The sequence below is a fragment of the Antedon mediterranea genome, chromosome 8 (genome assembly GCF_964355755.1).
Source record: "Antedon mediterranea chromosome 8, ecAntMedi1.1, whole genome shotgun sequence".
NCBI classification, from domain to species: domain Eukaryota; kingdom Metazoa; phylum Echinodermata; class Crinoidea; order Comatulida; family Antedonidae; genus Antedon; species Antedon mediterranea.
The window spans coordinates 23,518,303-23,538,369 of record NC_092677.1 but is presented as its reverse complement, the minus strand read 5'-3'; the positions used below and the strand labels follow the sequence as shown (position 1 = coordinate 23,538,369).

The 20,067-nt window shown below is 34.1% G+C and overlaps 1 protein-coding gene across 4 annotated transcripts in view; it reads left to right on the top strand.

The window, feature by feature from the left end:
- Positions 1-20,067, top strand: part of LOC140056924 (WD repeat-containing protein 89-like) — a 72,500-nt gene that overhangs the window by 36,179 nt on the left and 16,254 nt on the right. For 2 of the 4 annotated variants that reach the window (XM_072102450.1, XM_072102449.1), the window contains exons 6-10: positions 8,052-8,154; positions 9,663-9,726; positions 9,989-10,033; positions 14,362-14,385; positions 17,234-17,365. In XM_072102450.1, coding sequence (XP_071958551.1) covers positions 8,052-8,154; positions 9,663-9,726; positions 9,989-10,033; positions 14,362-14,385; positions 17,234-17,365 — 368 coding nt within the window. The remainder of the gene's footprint in view (positions 1-8,051; positions 8,155-9,662; positions 9,727-9,988; positions 10,034-14,361; positions 14,386-17,233; positions 17,366-20,067) is intronic. The other 2 variants (XM_072102451.1, XM_072102452.1) reach the window with 2 other exon arrangements.

Here is a 20,067-nt window from a genome sequence, read left to right as displayed (position 1 = left end):
CATAGAATTTTTAGAGGAATAAACCCCATGGCTCGGTTTCTATAAGTAATTGCTTATCCTTGATCATCTGTATGCAATTCTTGACATTAAAACCAGTAATTAGATACATACGTGTGCAACGTTTTAACAAATCTTCATCTAGCAATGACTAATGTTTAGTGGGATTTCATTTCATTTATTTATTTGACATCATGTCCTGGGACCCATAAGCAACCATAGTCACCATAACATGAAATGTCTGGGGCCCCAGAAGAACTTAACTACATACAAAGTATTAATACACAGTTTAAAATACATTACAAAATTAATTAAGAAAAAGAGGAAAAGGAAAAAGAATTTCTAGGGGTAGCTTTGCTAGTTGTGAAGCAGTGTCCCCTATTTCATATCAACATCTCACAATAATTTTTTATTATAGAAAAAATATTAGTGCTTATAATAATAATTTCCTTGTTTTTGCAGTGGTTCATGTCCCCTTTAATTAATTTTAATACCAGCTATTGTTTCTGTCTTTTTATGACGTAAATTTGACACTTTTTTTTATACTTCCATCATATTTGTAGCACATACAGTTTTATCGTGTTGTCTGAAATCTGTAAATTATAAAAGACAATACCAACGACTTGCATCTTTTACGTAGGCTAGAGGTGATACTTATTTCCCTATCCTACCATTAACTTGTCATTATTAACCTATGTTTTTGAATTTCAATCATCTGTATCTCAACATTCTCATACCTGTTTTTTTATTTGTCACCATCTGAATCTAAATTTTTTGATGTTTTTATCTGTTTTCTAAGACAAGCTGAATTTTAGTGATTATTTGTAAACAAATTTGATTTTGTTTAAAGATGTACTGTATTGTCCCCCCCGCATCCAGAAAAATAAAGAGTAATTTCAATGGGTTATTTTGTATTTTTAATAAAGTTAATCACTTCCGTAGATAAAAAACGAAAAAGACAAAGTAAACTAGTTAAAATTCAACCAAAAACCAATTGGCTGGCAGCAAATTTGACTATGTTTTGCTTTAAATTACAGTTTTTCAGGTAAATACATTTTTTTCAATCCAATTTTTGGTCAAAGTGGATAACTAATATGGAACATTAAAATGGTATATTCAACAAAAAATGTTTAATTATTTTTGCAGGGGGACAATACATCATTAAAGTTGATAAGTTCGATGATAGGACTATGTTTAATATCTTACTATACTACAGCGCGAGAAATTACCATTTCATTGCAAAACTTAAAGTTCAGTTCTATTGACTGGATTAATTTTGTGTGAAAACGATCAAAATAAGTTTTTGAGGAGAAGAAATTGTAATTTAAAGGTCATACTTAGTGCTTATTATTAGAAGACTGTAACTAAAGTATTATAAACTTGTGTTTTAACAGCTTCATTATTCGGTATTCTGCATAAAATAGCTTTTTAATTTAAGCTAAAAAGCATTTTGAATATAAATCTTCATTATACTTTCATTCGTTTAACATGACACCAAAACATGAATTACTTATTGCATTAAATTACAAAATATGTACATTGTTTAAAAATATATAGACCTATTCATTAGGCTACAGATTCAGTTTCTTATTCAAACTACAGAACTAGGACGATACAAGATTTTTAAAAGTGTCTGTTAAATTGACAACTCGTAAGAATTGCTTAAGGGTCTATGTATTTATATCCGAATTGTTAAGAACAGCGTACATAGCTAGTAATTGTATATTTTGTTTCTGTGGATCCAGTATTTGGTCAGTCAAAGTGAATAACTATTACCGTATGTGACATTAAAATGGCATTATTAAAAAAAAAACATTTTAAAAATAAAAAATTTCCATACAATATTATTATCTTTAATGTTACTTTATTAACATGATGAAGTTAAGTATTGTTAAATACTTAACTAAATAATTTAAACTATAGTATTGGGTGTTTCTGCTCTAATAGTATTTTCAGACGTATGATGTAAAGTTATGTAATTATTAACTTGAAATGATAAAATATGTGAGCTTTGATGTAAAAAATTGTAATGCCATCTACATAAAGCTGTCTACACTATCAAACTTTATTTGACAAAAAAAAACGTGATGTGTCCATATATGAACATGATGATGTCATATCACTACCATATTTGAGTATATCACTACCATATTTGGGCACATCACACTTTTTTGTCAAACTAGTTTGATATTGCAGACAGAGCTTTACACTAGTTTTCTAGTACATATCTCAATGTGGAAGTAGCACTCCTGAAACTTATTTGGAATACATTGTCTGTAGTAATTAAACTTGAAGTAAGTTAATACAACATCTTTCCAGGGCTTGAACTGTACTTCAAGGCTTCAGACTTTCTGAACATTTCTATAGTCCAATGAAAGCCATTTATAACACCTTAAATGTTTATACAGCAAATATATATTTTTCTTAGAATACAAAGTTTTAACATGTATAAAGTTCTATAATAACATTTGTGTGTAATTCATTGTTGGATTTGTAAATTCTCCAAATTCTAATAAATGAGGGATTTTCTTTTGGCTTGATGAATTTTGCAACAAACTGTACATAAATTGAAATGGATTCAACTGATCTAGCAATCAGACTTAAAGCATACTTTGAACATTCGTGAAATATCTCATTTATTTTACGGCTTTATGTAAATTTGATTTTTCATACTTTACTTGCCCATAATACTATATTTTTAACTTTTCTGTCAAAATTGAATATATTATTCTAGCTCTGTTTTTTTTATTTTTTATTATTTTCTTCATTTTTCTAAATAGATAGCCAAAGGCTAGACCGTGGACTTGCCAGCCACATTATATTACTGTATTTAGATATTATGTAACCAACTATTGTTGCTGTTTGAATTGTTTTATTTAAAAAATAGTCGAATTTGTTCTTGGTGGGGTTGAGGGGGATTTGTTCTTGGTGGGGTTGAGGGGGATTTGTTCTTGGTGGGGTTGAGGGGGATTTGTTCTTGGTGGGGTTGAGGGGGATTTGTTCTTGGTGGGGTTGAGGGGAATTTGTTCTTGGTGGGGTTGAGGGGGATTTGTTCTTGGTGGGGTTGAGGGGGATTTGTTCTTGGTGGGGTTGAGGGGGATTTGTTCTTGGTGGGGTTGAGGGAGATTTGTTCTTGGTGGGGTTGAGGGAGATTTGTTCTTGGTGGGGTTGAGGGAGATTTGTTCTTGGTGGGGTTGAGGGGGATTTGTTCTTGGTGGGGTTGAGGGGGATTTGTTCTTGGTGGGGTTGAGGGGGATTTGTTCTTGGTGGGGTTGAGGGGGATTTGTTCTTGGTGGGGTTGAGGGGGATTTGTTCTTGGTGGGGTTGAGGGGGATTTGTTCTTGGTGGGGTTGAGGGGGATTTGTTCTTGGTGGGGTTGAGGGGGATTTGTTCTTGGTGGGGTTGAGGGGGATTTGTTCTTGGTGGGGTTGAGGGGGATTTGTTCTTGGTGGGGTTGAGGGGGATTTGTTCTTGGTGGGGTTGAGGGGGATTTGTTCTTGGTGGGGTTGAGGGGGATTTGTTCTTGGTGGGGTTGAGGGGGATTTGTTCTTGGTGGGGTTGAGGGGGATTTGTTCTTGGTGGGGTTGAGGGGGATTTGTTCTTGGTGGGGTTGAGGGGGATTTGTTCTTGGTGGGGTTGAGGGGGATTTGTTCTTGGTGGGGTTGAGGGGGATTTGTTCTTGGTGGGGTTGAGGGGGATTTGTTCTTGGTGGGGTTGAGGGGGATTTGTTCTTGGTGGGGTTGAGGGGGATTTGTTCTTGGTGGGGTTGAGGGGGATTTGTTCTTGGTGGGGTTGAGGGGGATTTGTTCTTGGTGGGGTTGAGGGGGATTTGTTCTTGGTGGGGTTGAGGGGGATTTGTTCTTGGTGGGGTTGAGGGGGATTTGTTCTTGGTGGGGTTGAGGGGGATTTGTTCTTGGTGGGGTTGAGGGGGATTTGTTCTTGGTGGGGTTGAGGGAGATTTGTTCTTGGTGGGGTTGAGGGAGATTTGTTCTTGGTGGGGTTGAGGGAGATTTGTTCTTGGTGGGGTTGAGGGGGATTTGTTCTTGGTGGGGTTGAGGGGGATTTGTTCTTGGTGGGGTTGAGGGGGATTTGTTCTTGGTGGGGTTGAGGGGGATTGGTTCTTGGTGGGGTTGAGGGGGATTGGTTCTTGGTGGGGTTGAGGGGGATTTGTTCTTGGTGGGGTTGAGGGGGATTTGTTCTTGGTGGGGTTGAGGGGGATTTGTTCTTGGTGGGGTTGAGGGGGATTTGTTCTTGGTGGGGTTGAGGGGGATTTGTTCTTGGTGGGGTTGAGGGGGATTTGTTCTTGGTGGGGTTGAGGGGGATTTGTTCTTGGTAGGGGTTGAGGGGGATTTGTTCTTGGTAGGGGTTGAGGGGGATTTGTTCTTGGTAGGGGTTGAGGGGGATTTGTTCTTGGTAGGGGTTGAGGGGGATTTGTTCTTGGTAGGGGTTGAGGGGGATTTGTTCTTGGTAGGGGTTGAGGGGGATTTGTTCTTGGTAGGGGTTGAGGGGGATTTGTTCTTGGTAGGGGTTGAGGGGGATTTGTTCTTGGTAGGGGTTGAGGGGGATTTGTTCTTGGTAGGGGTTGAGGGGGATTTGTTCTTGGTAGGGGTTGAGGGGGATTTGTTCTTGGTGGGGTTGAGGGGGATTTGTTCTTGGTGGGGTTGAGGGGGATTTGTTCTTGGTGGGGTTGAGGGGGATTTGTTCTTGGTGGGGTTGAGGGGGATTTGTTCTTGGTGGGGTTGAGGGGGATTTGTTCTTGGTGGGGTTGAGGGGGATTTGTTCTTGGTGGGGTTGAGGGGGATTTGTTCTTGGTGGGGTTGAGGGGGATTTGTTCTTGGTGGGGTTGAGGGGGATTTGTTCTTGGTGGGGTTGAGGGGGATTTGTTCTTGGTGGGGTTGAGGGGGATTTGTTCTTGGTGGGGTTGAGGGGGATTTGTTCTTGGTGGGGTTGAGGGGGATTTGTTCTTGGTGGGGTTGAGGGGGATTTGTTCTTGGTGGGGTTGAGGGGGATTTGTTCTTGGTGGGGTTGAGGGGGATTTGTTCTTGGTGGGGTTGAGGGGGATTTGTTCTTGGTGGGGTTGAGGGGGATTTGTTCTTGGTGGGGTTGAGGGAGATTTGTTCTTGGTGGGGTTGAGGGAGATTTGTTCTTGGTGGGGTTGAGGGGGATTTGTTCTTGGTGGGGTTGAGGGGGATTTGTTCTTGGTGGGGTTGAGGGGGATTTGTTCTTGGTGGGGTTGAGGGGGATTTGTTCTTGGTGGGGTTGAGGGGGATTTGTTCTTGGTGGGGTTGAGGGGGATTTGTTCTTGGTGGGGTTGAGGGAGATTTGTTCTTGGTGGGGTTGAGGGAGATTTGTTCTTGGTGGGGTTGAGGGAGATTTGTTCTTGGTGGGGTTGAGGGGGATTTGTTCTTGGTGGGGTTGAGGGGGATTTGTTCTTGGTGGGGTTGAGGGGGATTTCTTCTTGGTAGGGGTTGAGGGGGATTTCTTCTTGGTAGGGGTTGAGGGGGATTTCTTCTTGGTAGGGGTTGAGGGGGATTTCTTCTTGGTAGGGTTGAGGGGGATTTGTTCTTGGTGGGGTTGAGGGGGATTTGTTCTTGGTGGGGTTGAGGGGGATTTGTTCTTGGTGGGGTTGAGGGGGATTTGTTCTTGGTGGGGTTGAGGGGGATTTGTTCTTGGTGGGGTTGAGGGGGATTTTTGTCATACAGAATATTTGTAGGCCAGCAATTGTCATATTGTCAGTGTGTTCAAGAAAAGGGGGAAATCAGTTATTGGCGTGCATGTTTTTAATCAATTATGTACAGTTCTATTGGTCCTCTTTTTGCTGGCAAATAATTATAGTAGGCTGCTCATAGGAATGTGCCACTGTGTTAATATAAAATTCTTCAGTTTTAATCAATTAACTATTATTAATGGATTATTTCTTGGCAGCAAAAACAGGCCCTACGATTTAAGAAACTAAACTTCCAATTCTTGGAATATTCATAAAAAAAAATACATGGTTTATTGTCCTATAAACCAGCAGATTTTTTTAACAAACCAATGAAACAAAACAGTTATTTCCACGAAAATGTAGAGAAAAAGTAAAATCACAGTGGTTAAATTGAGCGATTAAGCTGACACATACAACAATATTGATCGACAAAATTTTACAAACAGTTTATTTCAATTTAAATCTATTGGACAATGTGAAATGCATTTGGCAGAAAAAAAAAAGTTTAAGCTTGTTTGTATTTTTATTTTGTTAATATAGATAGGCCATTTGTTAAACTAGTTACAATGGTCCACCTTTTATTTTAGAATGGGCTGCTTGTTAGAACAGACTGCTTGTTAGAATAAACCGCTTGTTAGAATGGACCACTCGTTAGAGTGGGTTGCTTGTTGGAATGGATCACTTTTTAGACTTAATACATGATCTACAAATTACCAAGCATTTTGATACAATTTTTACTGTATTTTATCGCTTCCTAATATTAATTGTTGTGTTGTATTTTGTATTGGGCTTCTAAAAACCCTACCAAGGAGTAACGTCCCAGGACGTTTAATCAAATAAGTGCGGTATAGTAGTTATAAATTATACGAATCTAAATAGTATATAAATTGGGCATATTTCTAATGTTGTGGAGACAACCCAACATCAAACCATCCGCCATTTATGTTGATAGGTTCAAATTTCCCTCTAGGTTCCTCGTTAAATCTGATTTACATGTTTTGCATATGGGCATCAGCAGGCAAGGTCTGAAGTTCGAGATAGATAGATTCTATTAACCGATTTCTGCAAACATTTAGTACAGAGTTAATGTTTTATATGACTCGTACTCGTAGTATCTGTCTCATTTCAGACATGAATGTAACTTTTGCTTCCTACTCAATCTTCTACCTCCTACATGTTGTCATTAATTTGTTGTTTATCAGATACTGAAGAAATAACGTTCAAATTATGTAATGTTATGGTCTTATAGTTGCCCTTATTTTTCAACTTTAGTAATAATTAATTAATCTTCTTCAACTGTAATTATTAATAATGCAATCTGGAAAACGTATACTTGGTTGTGGGTGGTTTATTCTTGCATTTCTTTTAAATAAATAATGCATTAAAATTATACTATTAGTTTCTACAGCTCTTAGATTAACACACACACAGGATACATTTTATTCAATTTATGACTTTCAGTGAATCAGACATTTTGTCCAAATAATCTCAGCACTTATTTTTTCCATTTGCATCTTTGCTATTGATAGATGGAATAGAAGTAAATACAGATGACTCATAGCTGTAGTCAATATTTGTTGTTAAATTTCCTTGTCTCTTAAATCATATACTACTATACTAGAAACTAAAATATTGAAATCTAGATTACGGAAACGTTAATGTTTAAAGCCTATTTTCCACTAGGCAAATTTGTTCGCGCGAATCGAAAGCGTCATGCTATGCGCATGCATATTCGAGTTTCTGTCTGTCATACTCCCTTCTTCGACGAATTCTAGTTCCTTTGATTTTTCGGTTCACCGAAATTTAGTAGTTCGAATTGTTTCTACTTTTTGCGAAGCGAAATATTGCGCAACCAATCAGAGCTCAGGAAATGAACTATGACGCTTTCATGAGCACTCATGCGAATCGAAATGCTCAGCAACCATGCGAGGAATATGAACGTCGCAGCTATTCGCTCATGTAGTGGAAAAAAAGTAGGCGATTGTTTTCTCTTCGAAACGTTAGATTCGCGCGAACAAATTCGCCTAGTGGAAAATCGGTTTAACTATGGACAACAGGAAATTAAGAAAAATACTACTAAAATACAATCTACCCAAAATTATAATTTGGCCTTAATTTATGAAAAACCAATGACAAATCAATGACGAACAAGAAGAGAAAGCCTGCTTCCACAGTTTTCATTCAAATATTAAAATACTTTTGCTGTCATGTCTACAATGCACATGGGCAGAATAACTTTTTGATGTGATGAAATTTATCTACTAATATTTACAGAAATTATTTATAGCAACTTAAAAACTCTGAAAAATAAATTCAATAAATATAACTGGTTCTTTTTACTTTTCAGGTTATGAAGGGAATGTTTTTACAAGTTTTGATGTAAATTGTACCGACTCTGTCATCTGTGCAGGAACAGAAAAAGTTGGAGAAGATGCATACCTAATGTTCTGGTAAGTTAAAACAACATTAATATACAACTTGATAATTATAACTATCTTTTATAAATTATCTATGATTATTGTACAATCGTATAGTCATTCTTAATATAATTATAATGCAAAAGTTAACAATAAAATAGACTTAAAATGATATTCGTCAAAACAAATATGAAAGCTAAACAAATTTTTGATGTATCTGTTTTCATTATCGTATTAGTAAAGTTGCGAAACCTCCTTATAGGTTAATACTAACTTCTGACAACGCTGCATCTTACTATTTTTAGTGTCAACATTGTATGAACTTAATGTTTTTAAGTTGATGATCTAACTCCAATTTGTTTATTGAAAAAAAGTTGTTTATTAGAAACATGGGCTTTTTGCTTCTGACAATCGTTGATAACTTGCATGACAACAGCTGTCAGCGGTTCTATTTGATGACGCCATTGGCTGCAACATGTTTATTTTCTTGACAAAGCCACAAGTTCTTCTGACTGCTTAATGGCACAGGATGGATTGTGGGATTTATTTTGTAGCAACAAGTAAGATCATTGATGTAACTTCTCAGTGGTTCATTTGATGTCAATGATTTTTTAGTCCTACTACTTCTTGGGCAACTTTATATTATTCATTGTTCTACCAGTCAATTAAATATAATTATAAACCACTATAGTAGCTTTTAGATACATGGTTTAGGATGATTGACTTTTTGGAAGGCGGCTTGGACATTGCTTTTAATTTGAAATAAGTTGACATTTGGTAATAAACTCTTTCATTCTGGAAAGGAAATTACAGAATGTTGTCAAGCTTGAAAATGGTATTAAACAGAGAGGGATCATTGATACATGACTTTCGTGTCATTAGTGTCGTTTACTAATGTAGTACTGTACCATGAGTTTTCAATCCAAGTCATGTCATAGTACTGTAGGTGGTTTCCACTAATCTTTTTGTATACAGTAGTTTTAAAAGTCTGGAAAAATTTTTTTCAAGTAGTACAGTACAGTAAAATAAGTCAAGTCGACAGCTGAGCTGTTAAGGGGGAGTGCCCTTGTAAACCATAGCCACAAAATCAGCAGGCTCAAGGCTCTCCTCGACCATAGTTCTGATGATAGAACAGAAAAGGACCTAAAACTGAAGGTCCAGTGTACACACCTGGCTTACGTGCACAAAAGGACCCAGCTAGTCTTTGGAAGAGTAGGGAGTTACTGGTCCCGATGAATGAGCGCCATTTGCTGATGACCCTTAAGGAATTAGTAGTCAAAGAGAAAGTTGTTATTTGCATGCCTGCTATCTTTTATGAAAACTATGTTATGTTATAAAATGTATTTGATAGGAATTTTATTCATATTGATAGATATAACCAGAGTCCTTGAATTATGTCTATCAGTTTTCTGCTAATTCACATTTAGTTATTTTTTCCCTTCAATGAAAACACCACTTTCTGTCCTGTTTTTGTTTTAATTGTTGAATATTTCGTTTCATGTTGTTTTTTTCTAATTGTTTTGGTATGTTTGTTTTTGCAGGGATTGTCGTTCAACAAATATCTTAGGAGCCTACAAAGAATCGCATTCGGATGACATCACTCAGGTAAGCTTTAGCACTAATGGTCCTATCTAGATTTAACAAAGTGCATCAGTCATCATTGTTTTGTGTTGTTTTATGCTAGTTTAGACTGGTTTCAACTAGTTTATCATTTGGTCAGTTCAGCAACATCTATACCACTACAGCTTAAACATGGCCTTTGTTGTTTTCTAATGCTACAAACAAGTTTTTACTAGTTTAATCTAGTTAATTTGCATCTGTAGCTCGCACTACTACTTATACAAGACTTCTTTTCTGCTTTGTTCAGTTTGCTTGTGGAACTCTCTTCAAATCTCTGCTCTGTATTCCAAAGGTAACCAATATGTGTATAGCCATTTTGCAGATGTATTCATTTACCAGTATATAAAAGCCTTGGCATGTCTTTATTTACAATTTTTTGCACATACTTATAATAGCAGTACAGTAGTCTGTTCACATTGCAACAATTTACCATAAATGATCAAACAAGTACCACAACACTTTTAAAGATTTAGCGCATTGCCCACTCGACTGGAGTTCCACTTTTAAAATAATTGAAAATACCTACAGAAATAAGTTTATTTACATCTAACTTGAAACGATAAACCTATACCTAACCTCATAGCCGGAGAGGTTCGTAAGATTCAAACAAACCCCCCTTTTCCTAAGTACCCTTTTCAAATGTGTCAAATGGCTAAGCAGTTTTAAGGCAGTGACGGCGTTTATTGTACTTAAAGAGCCAACAATACCACCTATTTCTGGTGGTGGAACAATTCTTTTTAGATACGGTGTACACAGTTTACCTATATGCATCATTCGAGATGAGTAGGGGCTTACCCCGGTGAACCGGTTAACAAAATAGCGCCTGTGTCAGTGGGATTACTACCTATCTGATATGTAGGACAGTGAATAATTTACTATTGGTAATCCTTGGCTACATGTGCCTAAATACATAAGTTAAACCAGAGACCAGCAGTAAAAGCGGGCTCACTTCTTTGCTCGCATTTTTCCCTCTGAAGATAAAAGAACTCTTAAAAAATCCAGGCAATGAGCTTCTTGATAACTGTGCAGTGTGGTGCGTACTTGATCATTTATGATATCACATAGATTTTCAATGAAAAGTTTTGGGTTTTACAATCTTTTTTTTTTATGTATATTTTTTTTTTAGATTAGCCTAAATAAAGTACACTAAAATATTAAGGGTATGCTTCAAATTATTATTGCATACTTGCTTCATGCCACTTAATAAAATTTGAACCGATTTCAAAGTTATACAAAAATATAGAACATCTTTTATACTTGTGACTGTGAAACAAAAACAGGTATTGTCTTATCAGGCATTGTAAAGAACCTGCAGGGAAAAGTCTCGTGTTATTGTTAGCTCCAATCACAGATGTCCTCGTTTGCATAAAGACAAATAAAAACACTATTTGACTAACAGACAAATAAAAACACTATTTGACTAACAGACAAATAAAAACACTATTTGACTAATAGACAAATAAAAACACTATTTGACTAAACAGACAAATAAAAACACTATTTGACTAACAGACAAATAAAAACACTATTTGACTAACAGACAAATAAAAACACTATTTGACTAACAGACAAATAAAAACACTATTTGACTAATAGACAAATAAAAACACTATTTGACTAATAGCCCATTATAGTAGGATGATAACAATCAATGATAAGTTCTTACAGAAAACAAGAGAAATAAAAAACTCTAGAACTGTAAGATAACCATATTCCGTCTTTGGTGAAAATATTATTTTCACAAGTCCAATCAAATGACGACATGATCAGTAGGAGCAATAATAATGTGATCATGCAATGATTTATATTGATCACGATGTCATTTGATTGGATTTTTTTTGTCTTTCTAATATCTTGTTTTCTCTAAGAAAAATGCGTGTTTATCAATTTATCATAATTTGTTATTGTTTGTAGTATAAACGGACCTTAAGGACTATAAAAAGCAGCACTTATGTCGGGGGCCAAATATACAGTAGGAACTCTGTCCTTTATCCATTGACATAGTGAACCACGGGTGTCACAAAACCTAAGACCACGAAAGCTAAGACCCCCTAAGACCTAAGATCACGAAAGCTAAGACCCAAGACCTAAGATTACAAATACAAAGATATACTACAGCTTAAAAACAATACTTGTTTATCCATACATAATTTTAAACATAGTAGGTTTCATTTATTACCATAAATATAATTAAATACTACCGCAAAACATAGATAAACTCACATTATTTTCGCCCGTTGAGTAAATGTATATTACTCCAATTGTGTTGGTTCAGAGGATGTTTTTCTTTCGCACCTGCCTTTCTTGTATTTTGACTCCAAATTTGTTGACTTTATCCTGAATACCACACTTTAAAATTAGGACTTATAAGTACTTTCAGAAGGAGAAACACATAAAAACAAATAAATAAATCCTTTAAATTGATGATTTTACAGACATGTTTCTTTGTATACTGTAACTCCTCCCATGCTCAATGTTTTTGTTTCTATGGAGCGCCAAAAGAGCAACAATAATAGAAAAAGTATAAAAACAGAAAGAAAACGAAAAAAAAAACGAAAAAAAAACTTATTATCATGATTTTTAAATTAAAGTTTATTTGCGAGTATTTATTTCTTCGTACTAGCATGATTATACTATTATCATTACAATTTTAATTTTACATTGTTCCATCCACACTGTAGATGGACTCCACAGAGTTTTCAGCCCTCTATATAATTTTTGCTTTTTTGACGTTCCATAGAAACAAAAACATTGAACATTGGGTAGGCCTACTGTACTGTAGGCTAGTCATGCAAAATTCGCAAACAGTATGTGTGCGAGAAAAACATCTGTAAAATCATCAATTTCAAAATGTATTTGTTACTTTTTATGTGATTCTTTTTCATAAAAGTGCTAATTCTAAGGTGTGGTATTCAGAATAAATGTAGGGAGTTAAAATACAAGGCAGGTGCGAAAGATAAATATTGTAATCTTAGGTCTTGGGTCTTAGCTTTCGTGGTCTTAGGGGGTCTTGGCTTTCGTGGTCTTAGGTTTCGTGACACCCAGTGAACCACCTAATCTGTTTGGCATTGGACTTTCCAACTAATTTTTACTGGCCATTCTTCCATCATACATCTCATAGACTTTTTTTTCCCAGACATTCTTTGGATCTTAGTTCCCAAATTCCCATTTCTGTCAGCCTGTAATACTACAGCTTCTTCATGATAAAGTTTACTAATGCTCCCATCCTCTTGAATATAACTGCCTAAAGGCGCGAAAGTGAAATACCGAAGTTTATGAATTCATTGCCAAACAAAACAGGGCACTATAATCAACATTTTAGAATGCATCTCACCATCAATGGTTGGTACTTTTCAGGCTAGGTAAGGCTGAAAAAAATGTGTGTTTTTGCCACAAAAAGTTAATAAACTTCAAGGTCTAGTGTGATACATTTATACATGTATATCAACATTTTGTTTGCCTACTAAACAATAGGGACAAATTGCACTTTACTCAAAGTATCATGCTAGGAGGTCTACTCTATGCTAGATACTGTCAGTTTTATTTATTTTAATTTTATTCATTTCGGCAATAAACATAAAATAATAATTACAAAAAAAAACATAGAAATATATATATATATGAAAAACAAGACACGAGGCCGAGGAAAGACAAAAGCATTAAACAAAACGCTGTCACCGGTAAGGTGTGTCTCACCAACTCTGTACAGTACATTTGTAGCGATAGCCAATAATATAATTGTTTTGTATCATGATATTTGTATTGTAAATTTATCCCTGTAATTTTTATTTTAATAGGACACCATATGTAGAATTGTTATTTAAACACACGTTATTTGTTTTAAAAAGTTATTTGATTTTATAATTGTATTTATGCTTAATCCATTCATGATTACATCCTTACTTTTTCTATAACTAACAAGTACTCATTTTTACATGTATATTATTGTTATGTTAGTTTTCTATACTTTTGAATATCATAAACAGTATTGTTGTTTCAATGTTGTTTATAACACATCTAAAGCTTATTGTATCTTTACCATTAAATTGGTTCAATTCTTATCACATGGCGTTGGTTATTGGGTTATATTGACCAGTAAAGTTCTAATGTACAGTAGTTCTATTTACACATCTACCTTTTAAAAAAAATATGGTGGTTTTGTGCATTATGATAGCTTGATAATTTATGCAACCAAAAAAACCTTAACTTACTGCTCTGCAACCAAAATCCAAGCGCTGTCTTTCTTCAAAGGATTTAATCCAAGATGAAAATGACGAATTAAATGAATTAAAATTGACTTATGGACTCCAATGGAAATAAGCTGGAATATTTACCGGGTTTTTGGGTTATCCATGGAAGACTACCGTATGTTTTAATTGTTCTTATTTACCAATTGTAATGTATATTTGTGTACTTCCGAATAAATTCAAATCAAATCAGACTTATATAGAATAGTTTAGTTGTATAAACAAATATTGAATGTTTTGTAGGGCTACTGTATTGAATGTGGAGAATATATTTCCACATTCAACTTATAAACATTCATTGTTTATTATATCATTTTTTTCTGTGTTACTATGAAAAATGACTAATACTTTCCTTCTTTTCTTTTTTCGCTAGCAAAACAATTTCTCTATTAAACAGGTATATTATTATACAGTATTTGTGAATTGCATGGTTGTTGTATGTTAAAGTCGTAATCGCTCTAGATTTTTGTGAAAAAATTACTGATTGAATAGTAACGTAATTTGTGCGAACAGCTAAGTAACTTTCTCTGACTCGGAAAACAGATGCGCAAGTTTTATTGAGTCGTGCTTGCTCAGTGAAAACTTAAAGATAGTCTGCATAACCAACAAATCTAGTTTTTAAAAAAATGACTGACTGAGTCACTTACTAAAGGGTTTTTGCACTTAACAGAGGCTGTGGTAAACCTCACCTAGCCTAGCTTTTAATTACTCTGCTTCACTTGTTGCCACACATGAATGCTTTTCACACTCAGTTTTTCTCTTGAATGTTGTATTAAAATTCAGCAAGCCAAAAAATGTCATGTTGGCTTACTGACAGACGTAATATTTCCCTTCCAGGGGCCTGGGTGCGATTGAGGCACAAATCTTCTGTGGTAGTTATAGAAAAACTAAATACATATCTAAGATATTAGGAGTCATGTAAACATTATTGTACCTTAAGTAAATGCAGTAACTTCAATATTTATACTACAAAAAACATATGATTTTAGTTTTATTTCTATATTTATTCTTTATACTGTTCAATGTTCAGGAATGTATATGAGACAGTCACTGCAATAATGTGTATGATTACCTAAAATGTAACGGGTTAAATAATAAATAAAATGTACTTTACTGCAGTTACTCCAGTAGAATAGTTTTGACAAAGTCCCTTGCAGTTATAGAACATTTTGTTGTAATCATTTGAACCAAATTTCATAATGTAATTCCCTGTGAAGCTTCTCAACACACACAAGTATTAATTGAGGTAACTGAGATCATAGGCCTTAATACTAGCTCATGATATTTGCTATTAAACAAATGTGGTGATATAATTACCATTTTATTTATGCTATATTCCGTTATACAACATGATATAAAGCATTGTGACTGTGACTTTAGTCACTGAATCGTATATTTGCATATTAAAACATCAGCACATAATCATACAAACAGGCCAAAAACACCAATGATCTATACTGAAAATGGTCTGCACAAACCACAGTGGCAAGAGAACCTCAATCCATAGAATATCGGCACAGGTTTAGGCGCTCTTTGCCCATAGTTCTTTCTTTATTTTCTTTATTCTTTATTTCAAGCCAACAGTGTAAAACACCAATAACAGGTTGAAAATAAAATAACTAAACTATAAAATATAAGCCAATATAAATATATACAAAAATGTAAAACTTATGGTAAGTCTTTTTGATAAGAGTGTTAGTCCAGAGTATTATCTGGCTCATGTATATTTTAAAGCTACTTCAGTAGCTGATCTTCTGTAAGAGTAGGGGACTAACCCTGGTGTGAACTGGTCTATAGCCCCTGTCATTGTGTACAGACGATTGAGCGTTGTTTGGTTACTTGACCTGAAGGGAATCTTTGAGATGAAAGGTGTTGTATGTGTCATCCGCACTGATATATTTTCCCTCAATATTAAGTATTTCAGTATTATTTGAAGGATCTCTCTAAAGTAGTTTACTAAATAGGAGACTTTCTCGATTTTAAGGATGTCTTTTTAATCAAATCCTCCTAAGTGTAAAATAAAACATGGCAAGCTTATGAAAAACTTGGTATCCTTTTAAAGATCACCACAAATGTTAGTTTTCACGACTTTTTGTGATGTGAATACATTAATAATACTATATTCACAATCTCATCTTTTGAGATTTATTATCTCTATATTAAAGAAGATTAGAAGAATAATTAAGATAGAGATATTAAGATTAGAAATTAAGTGTCATTGACACTCAGAGAGATGAACATGAAATTTGGTGATCTTGATTCTATAATACAACGTATATTACAACATTATTGGCAAAATCTTTTAGAATCTGCATGACAAATCAACCTAATGAATTTAAATGAAAGCACTAATAACTGTATACTGATCGATATTTGGCCTAAAATCTTGCTGATTGGCTGATATGCAATTTAACTCTCTATGTCACTGTATACTGCGGTAACATAAGGATGTCTGTGTAATGATTTCTGTCAGTTACCTGATTATCTGAAGAGTGTCACAAGACATCAGTATACAGTATAAGATACTAAACGGCCAGTAGAAATCAATATTTAGAAGCAAATGAATATCATCTATTTGACAGGACAGCTGTTCTAATACTAGTTCAACTTTATTTATCGACGACGGAGGCCCAGATCAACACAGGGTTGTTATTCCCTGAGGCTGTGCATTTTAATACAGTTTGCCTTTTTTCAATAATTTAACATTTGCTAAATTATAAAACAGATGAGACATAAAATTTAACAGCATCTACATTTAAAGATAAGAAATAATTTTAAATTTTGCTCTATACCTCTCTGGAGAAAAACATACTGAAGTGAAAGGCCTGTTTTTTTTAATTTTTTTTTTTTTTTCGAGATGTCCCTAGTTATTTCTGCACATGACTAATTAACCTGGTATTAAATTGACCAATCATAGTAATCAAATAACTCCCAACATAATTGTTTAAAATGTTGAAATTTCATAATTCATCACACAGTTTCCGGTTTCAGAAAATGCATTTGCTTGGTTTTTGTTCGTTTATAGTATACAGTTTGTTTGTCTGTAATAAATGATGCTATACTATATCTTAATTCTTTTAAGATACTTTTATTGTGACATGTGACATTTAAAACCTCCTGATTTACAGTCTTAACATAAATATTTCTTAAAGCCTCAGATTGTATTAAATTTAGATAATTTGCTTGTAGTTTTTATTTGAACTTTATATATTGATAGTGTCCCTATTAATTTCTTATTTATGCAGGTAAAATTCCATCCAACAAAAGCAAATAGCCTTGCAACAGGGTCAACTGATGGTCTAGTTTGTGTTTTTGACATTTGCGAGAAAAGCGAGGATGATGCACTTGTGACCACGCTAAATTCTGAATCATCTGTGGTAAGTTATTCATTAATGATTATTTAGAGGATGATTTTAAACATATCATTATGGGTCCACAGCTAAGGATAGAAAATAAAATCACTCTCTGATACCATTCACAAGAAGTACACAATTTTTAAATAAACTAAGCCTTCTAAAGACATTTTTTGGAGTAGATTTGTGGATAAAGCTAGGCCTAGCTGAACCGATGATTCAGAGATAGCCTATGAAATAAAATATTATATCACAATTTAGTCTTTTAGTACTTAGTACCTACCATTACCAGCCTATACACATCTGAAAAAATTGTCTCAGTGGCTAATTTTACTTGAATGGATATGTACAGTGTGTTCTAGACACTTGAACAAAAATGCAATTTTGTTTAAGTATCTATAAAACACATTCAAGTAATTGATTATTCAACATAAAAGCATTCATATAATAATCATAATTTACCAAACTTTAATTGCTATAGTAATTAATAATATTTTGTTTCTAATCTACAACATCTATATTTGTTATTCATTTTCTATTAATTTTTTGTTCAATGTGTTATTTTTCATTTCGTTGTCTGTTAATTGTATGTACTAACATGTACTGAATGTAAAACTGAAAATATACAAGATATAGTATATTCTAAACAAATTATTCAAAACAAGCCATAGGCTTTTTCTCAACTTAGTGGTTATAGAAAACTGTGTTTGTAAATGAATATCTAAATAAAATGATTTTTTTCTTATTTCCAGTTAAGTCTTTTTTAAAATATTATTAGGTAAGGTAAATATTTTTTATATTGTTTGGAGTAGTTAATATTCATTCAAGAGTCTTTGATTTCACAACAACCTGAACCTATACAAATTAGGTGATCAGCTGTAAATCCAACTAACTTTTTCCAACTTGTGATCACCAAGTCCTACTAATTATCAATTATAAATGAATGATTTTTATGTCCAAGAATCAAGATATTGATCACATACAATCAAATTTCTGAGATCCCAACAAGCCTGGAAAAAATAAAATGGTTCACCATTCTAGGCCCTGCTTACTTTACCCCTTGCATCTCGTGTGACCATCACTTTTTAAATGTTTAAAACTTCCTTTTACGTAGCTTGTTGTATTTGGTAGAATAAACCCTTGATGTGCCCTTCTGGAAAAAAAGAACCCCCTTATAAAATTCCTGGCTACTGGCTTGGCCTTTAAACCGACATTACTTCGGGTAATTATTTTCTAAATTGCAAAGACAATCAACTATGTCATCACTAAGTCCCAGGTCCAGGTTGTCGCCAAATTTAAATGCTTGTTTGAATAGGATAAAAATAAGGTTTTAAGAACAGTTTAGCTTAAGCAAAATATAACATATCATGATGGAGTTCTTGAAATCTTCTAATTGGGATTTCATATTCTATTGGAAGACCAAATGACCTAACAGAATAATATTAATTTGTTTCAATAGTAGGGCCAGTAAAACAAGGTGGTATAATATTATAAATCTTTCTATTCTGATTTTTTTAAATAAAAAGCTTTCTGATTGGAACCTAAATGACCTAACTGAATAATTAGTGTCAAATAGGAGGACCAGCAAAACAAGGAGGAAAAAAATAACAGTCAGGTTTAATTAAGAAAGAAAAATACACCTAATGTTAAAAGCATTAAAACAAAATTGAAAGCTTTCTAACATTTTTAAGACTTAACAACAGAATAAATTAGGATCAATTGTAAAGGTTAGTATTAAAAGGGGGATAAACAGTCAAGTTTGATTAAACAAGAAATACCAAAGTCCATGACCAGTAAGGTTGAATATCCTCCTGTTCTGAATTTTAAACAGAGCAATTTGAGTAGGAGAGCTGTTGCCTAGAGGTCATGGTGGCGTGCATCATTACTATATGGAGTAAGGTAATTGTGATCTCTGTATACAGCGCATACTATTGCTAATTTGATAATGGGCTTTATCCAGCTTAAAAGGGAATTCTGGAAATTTCTATTCCGGAATTCCTTCTAAAGATGTATGGAACGTCAAAATGGTAACCTAAAATTATACCAACTACAAAATCACCTCAACTAAAGAAGAACATAAAAAATCACCTCAACTAAAGAAGAACATAAAAAATCACCAACTACAGGACCGTCAACTAAACACTTAAAAGAATAATCTCAACTAAACATTAATTTCAACTAAAGAATGATCTCAACTAAATGCCTGCCTTAACTAAAATATAATCTCTACTAAAGAATAAGCTCAACTAAATACTTTCCTCAACTAAAGAATAATCTCTACTAAAGAATAAGCTCAACTAAATACTTTCTTCAACTAAAGAATAATCTCTACTAAAGAATAAGCTCAACTAAATTCTTGCCTCTACTAAAGAACAATCTCAACTAAAGAATAATCTCAACTAAATACTTTCCTCAACTAAAGAATAATCTCTACTAAAGAATAATTTCAACTAAATTCTTGCCTCAACTAAAGAACAATCTCTACTAAAGAACAATCTCAACTAAAGAATAATCTCTACTAAAGAATAATCTCAACTAAATACTCTCCTCAACTAAAAATCTCTCTCAGAGATTATTTTTTGAGATGGGCATTTAGTTCAGATTATTCTTTAGATAAGATTATTTTAAAGTTGAGATGGGCATTTATTTGAGGTAATTCTTTAGTTGAAGTTTTATTTTAGTATAATTATTCTGAAGCTGGGATGTGATACATTTGTACTGATTCA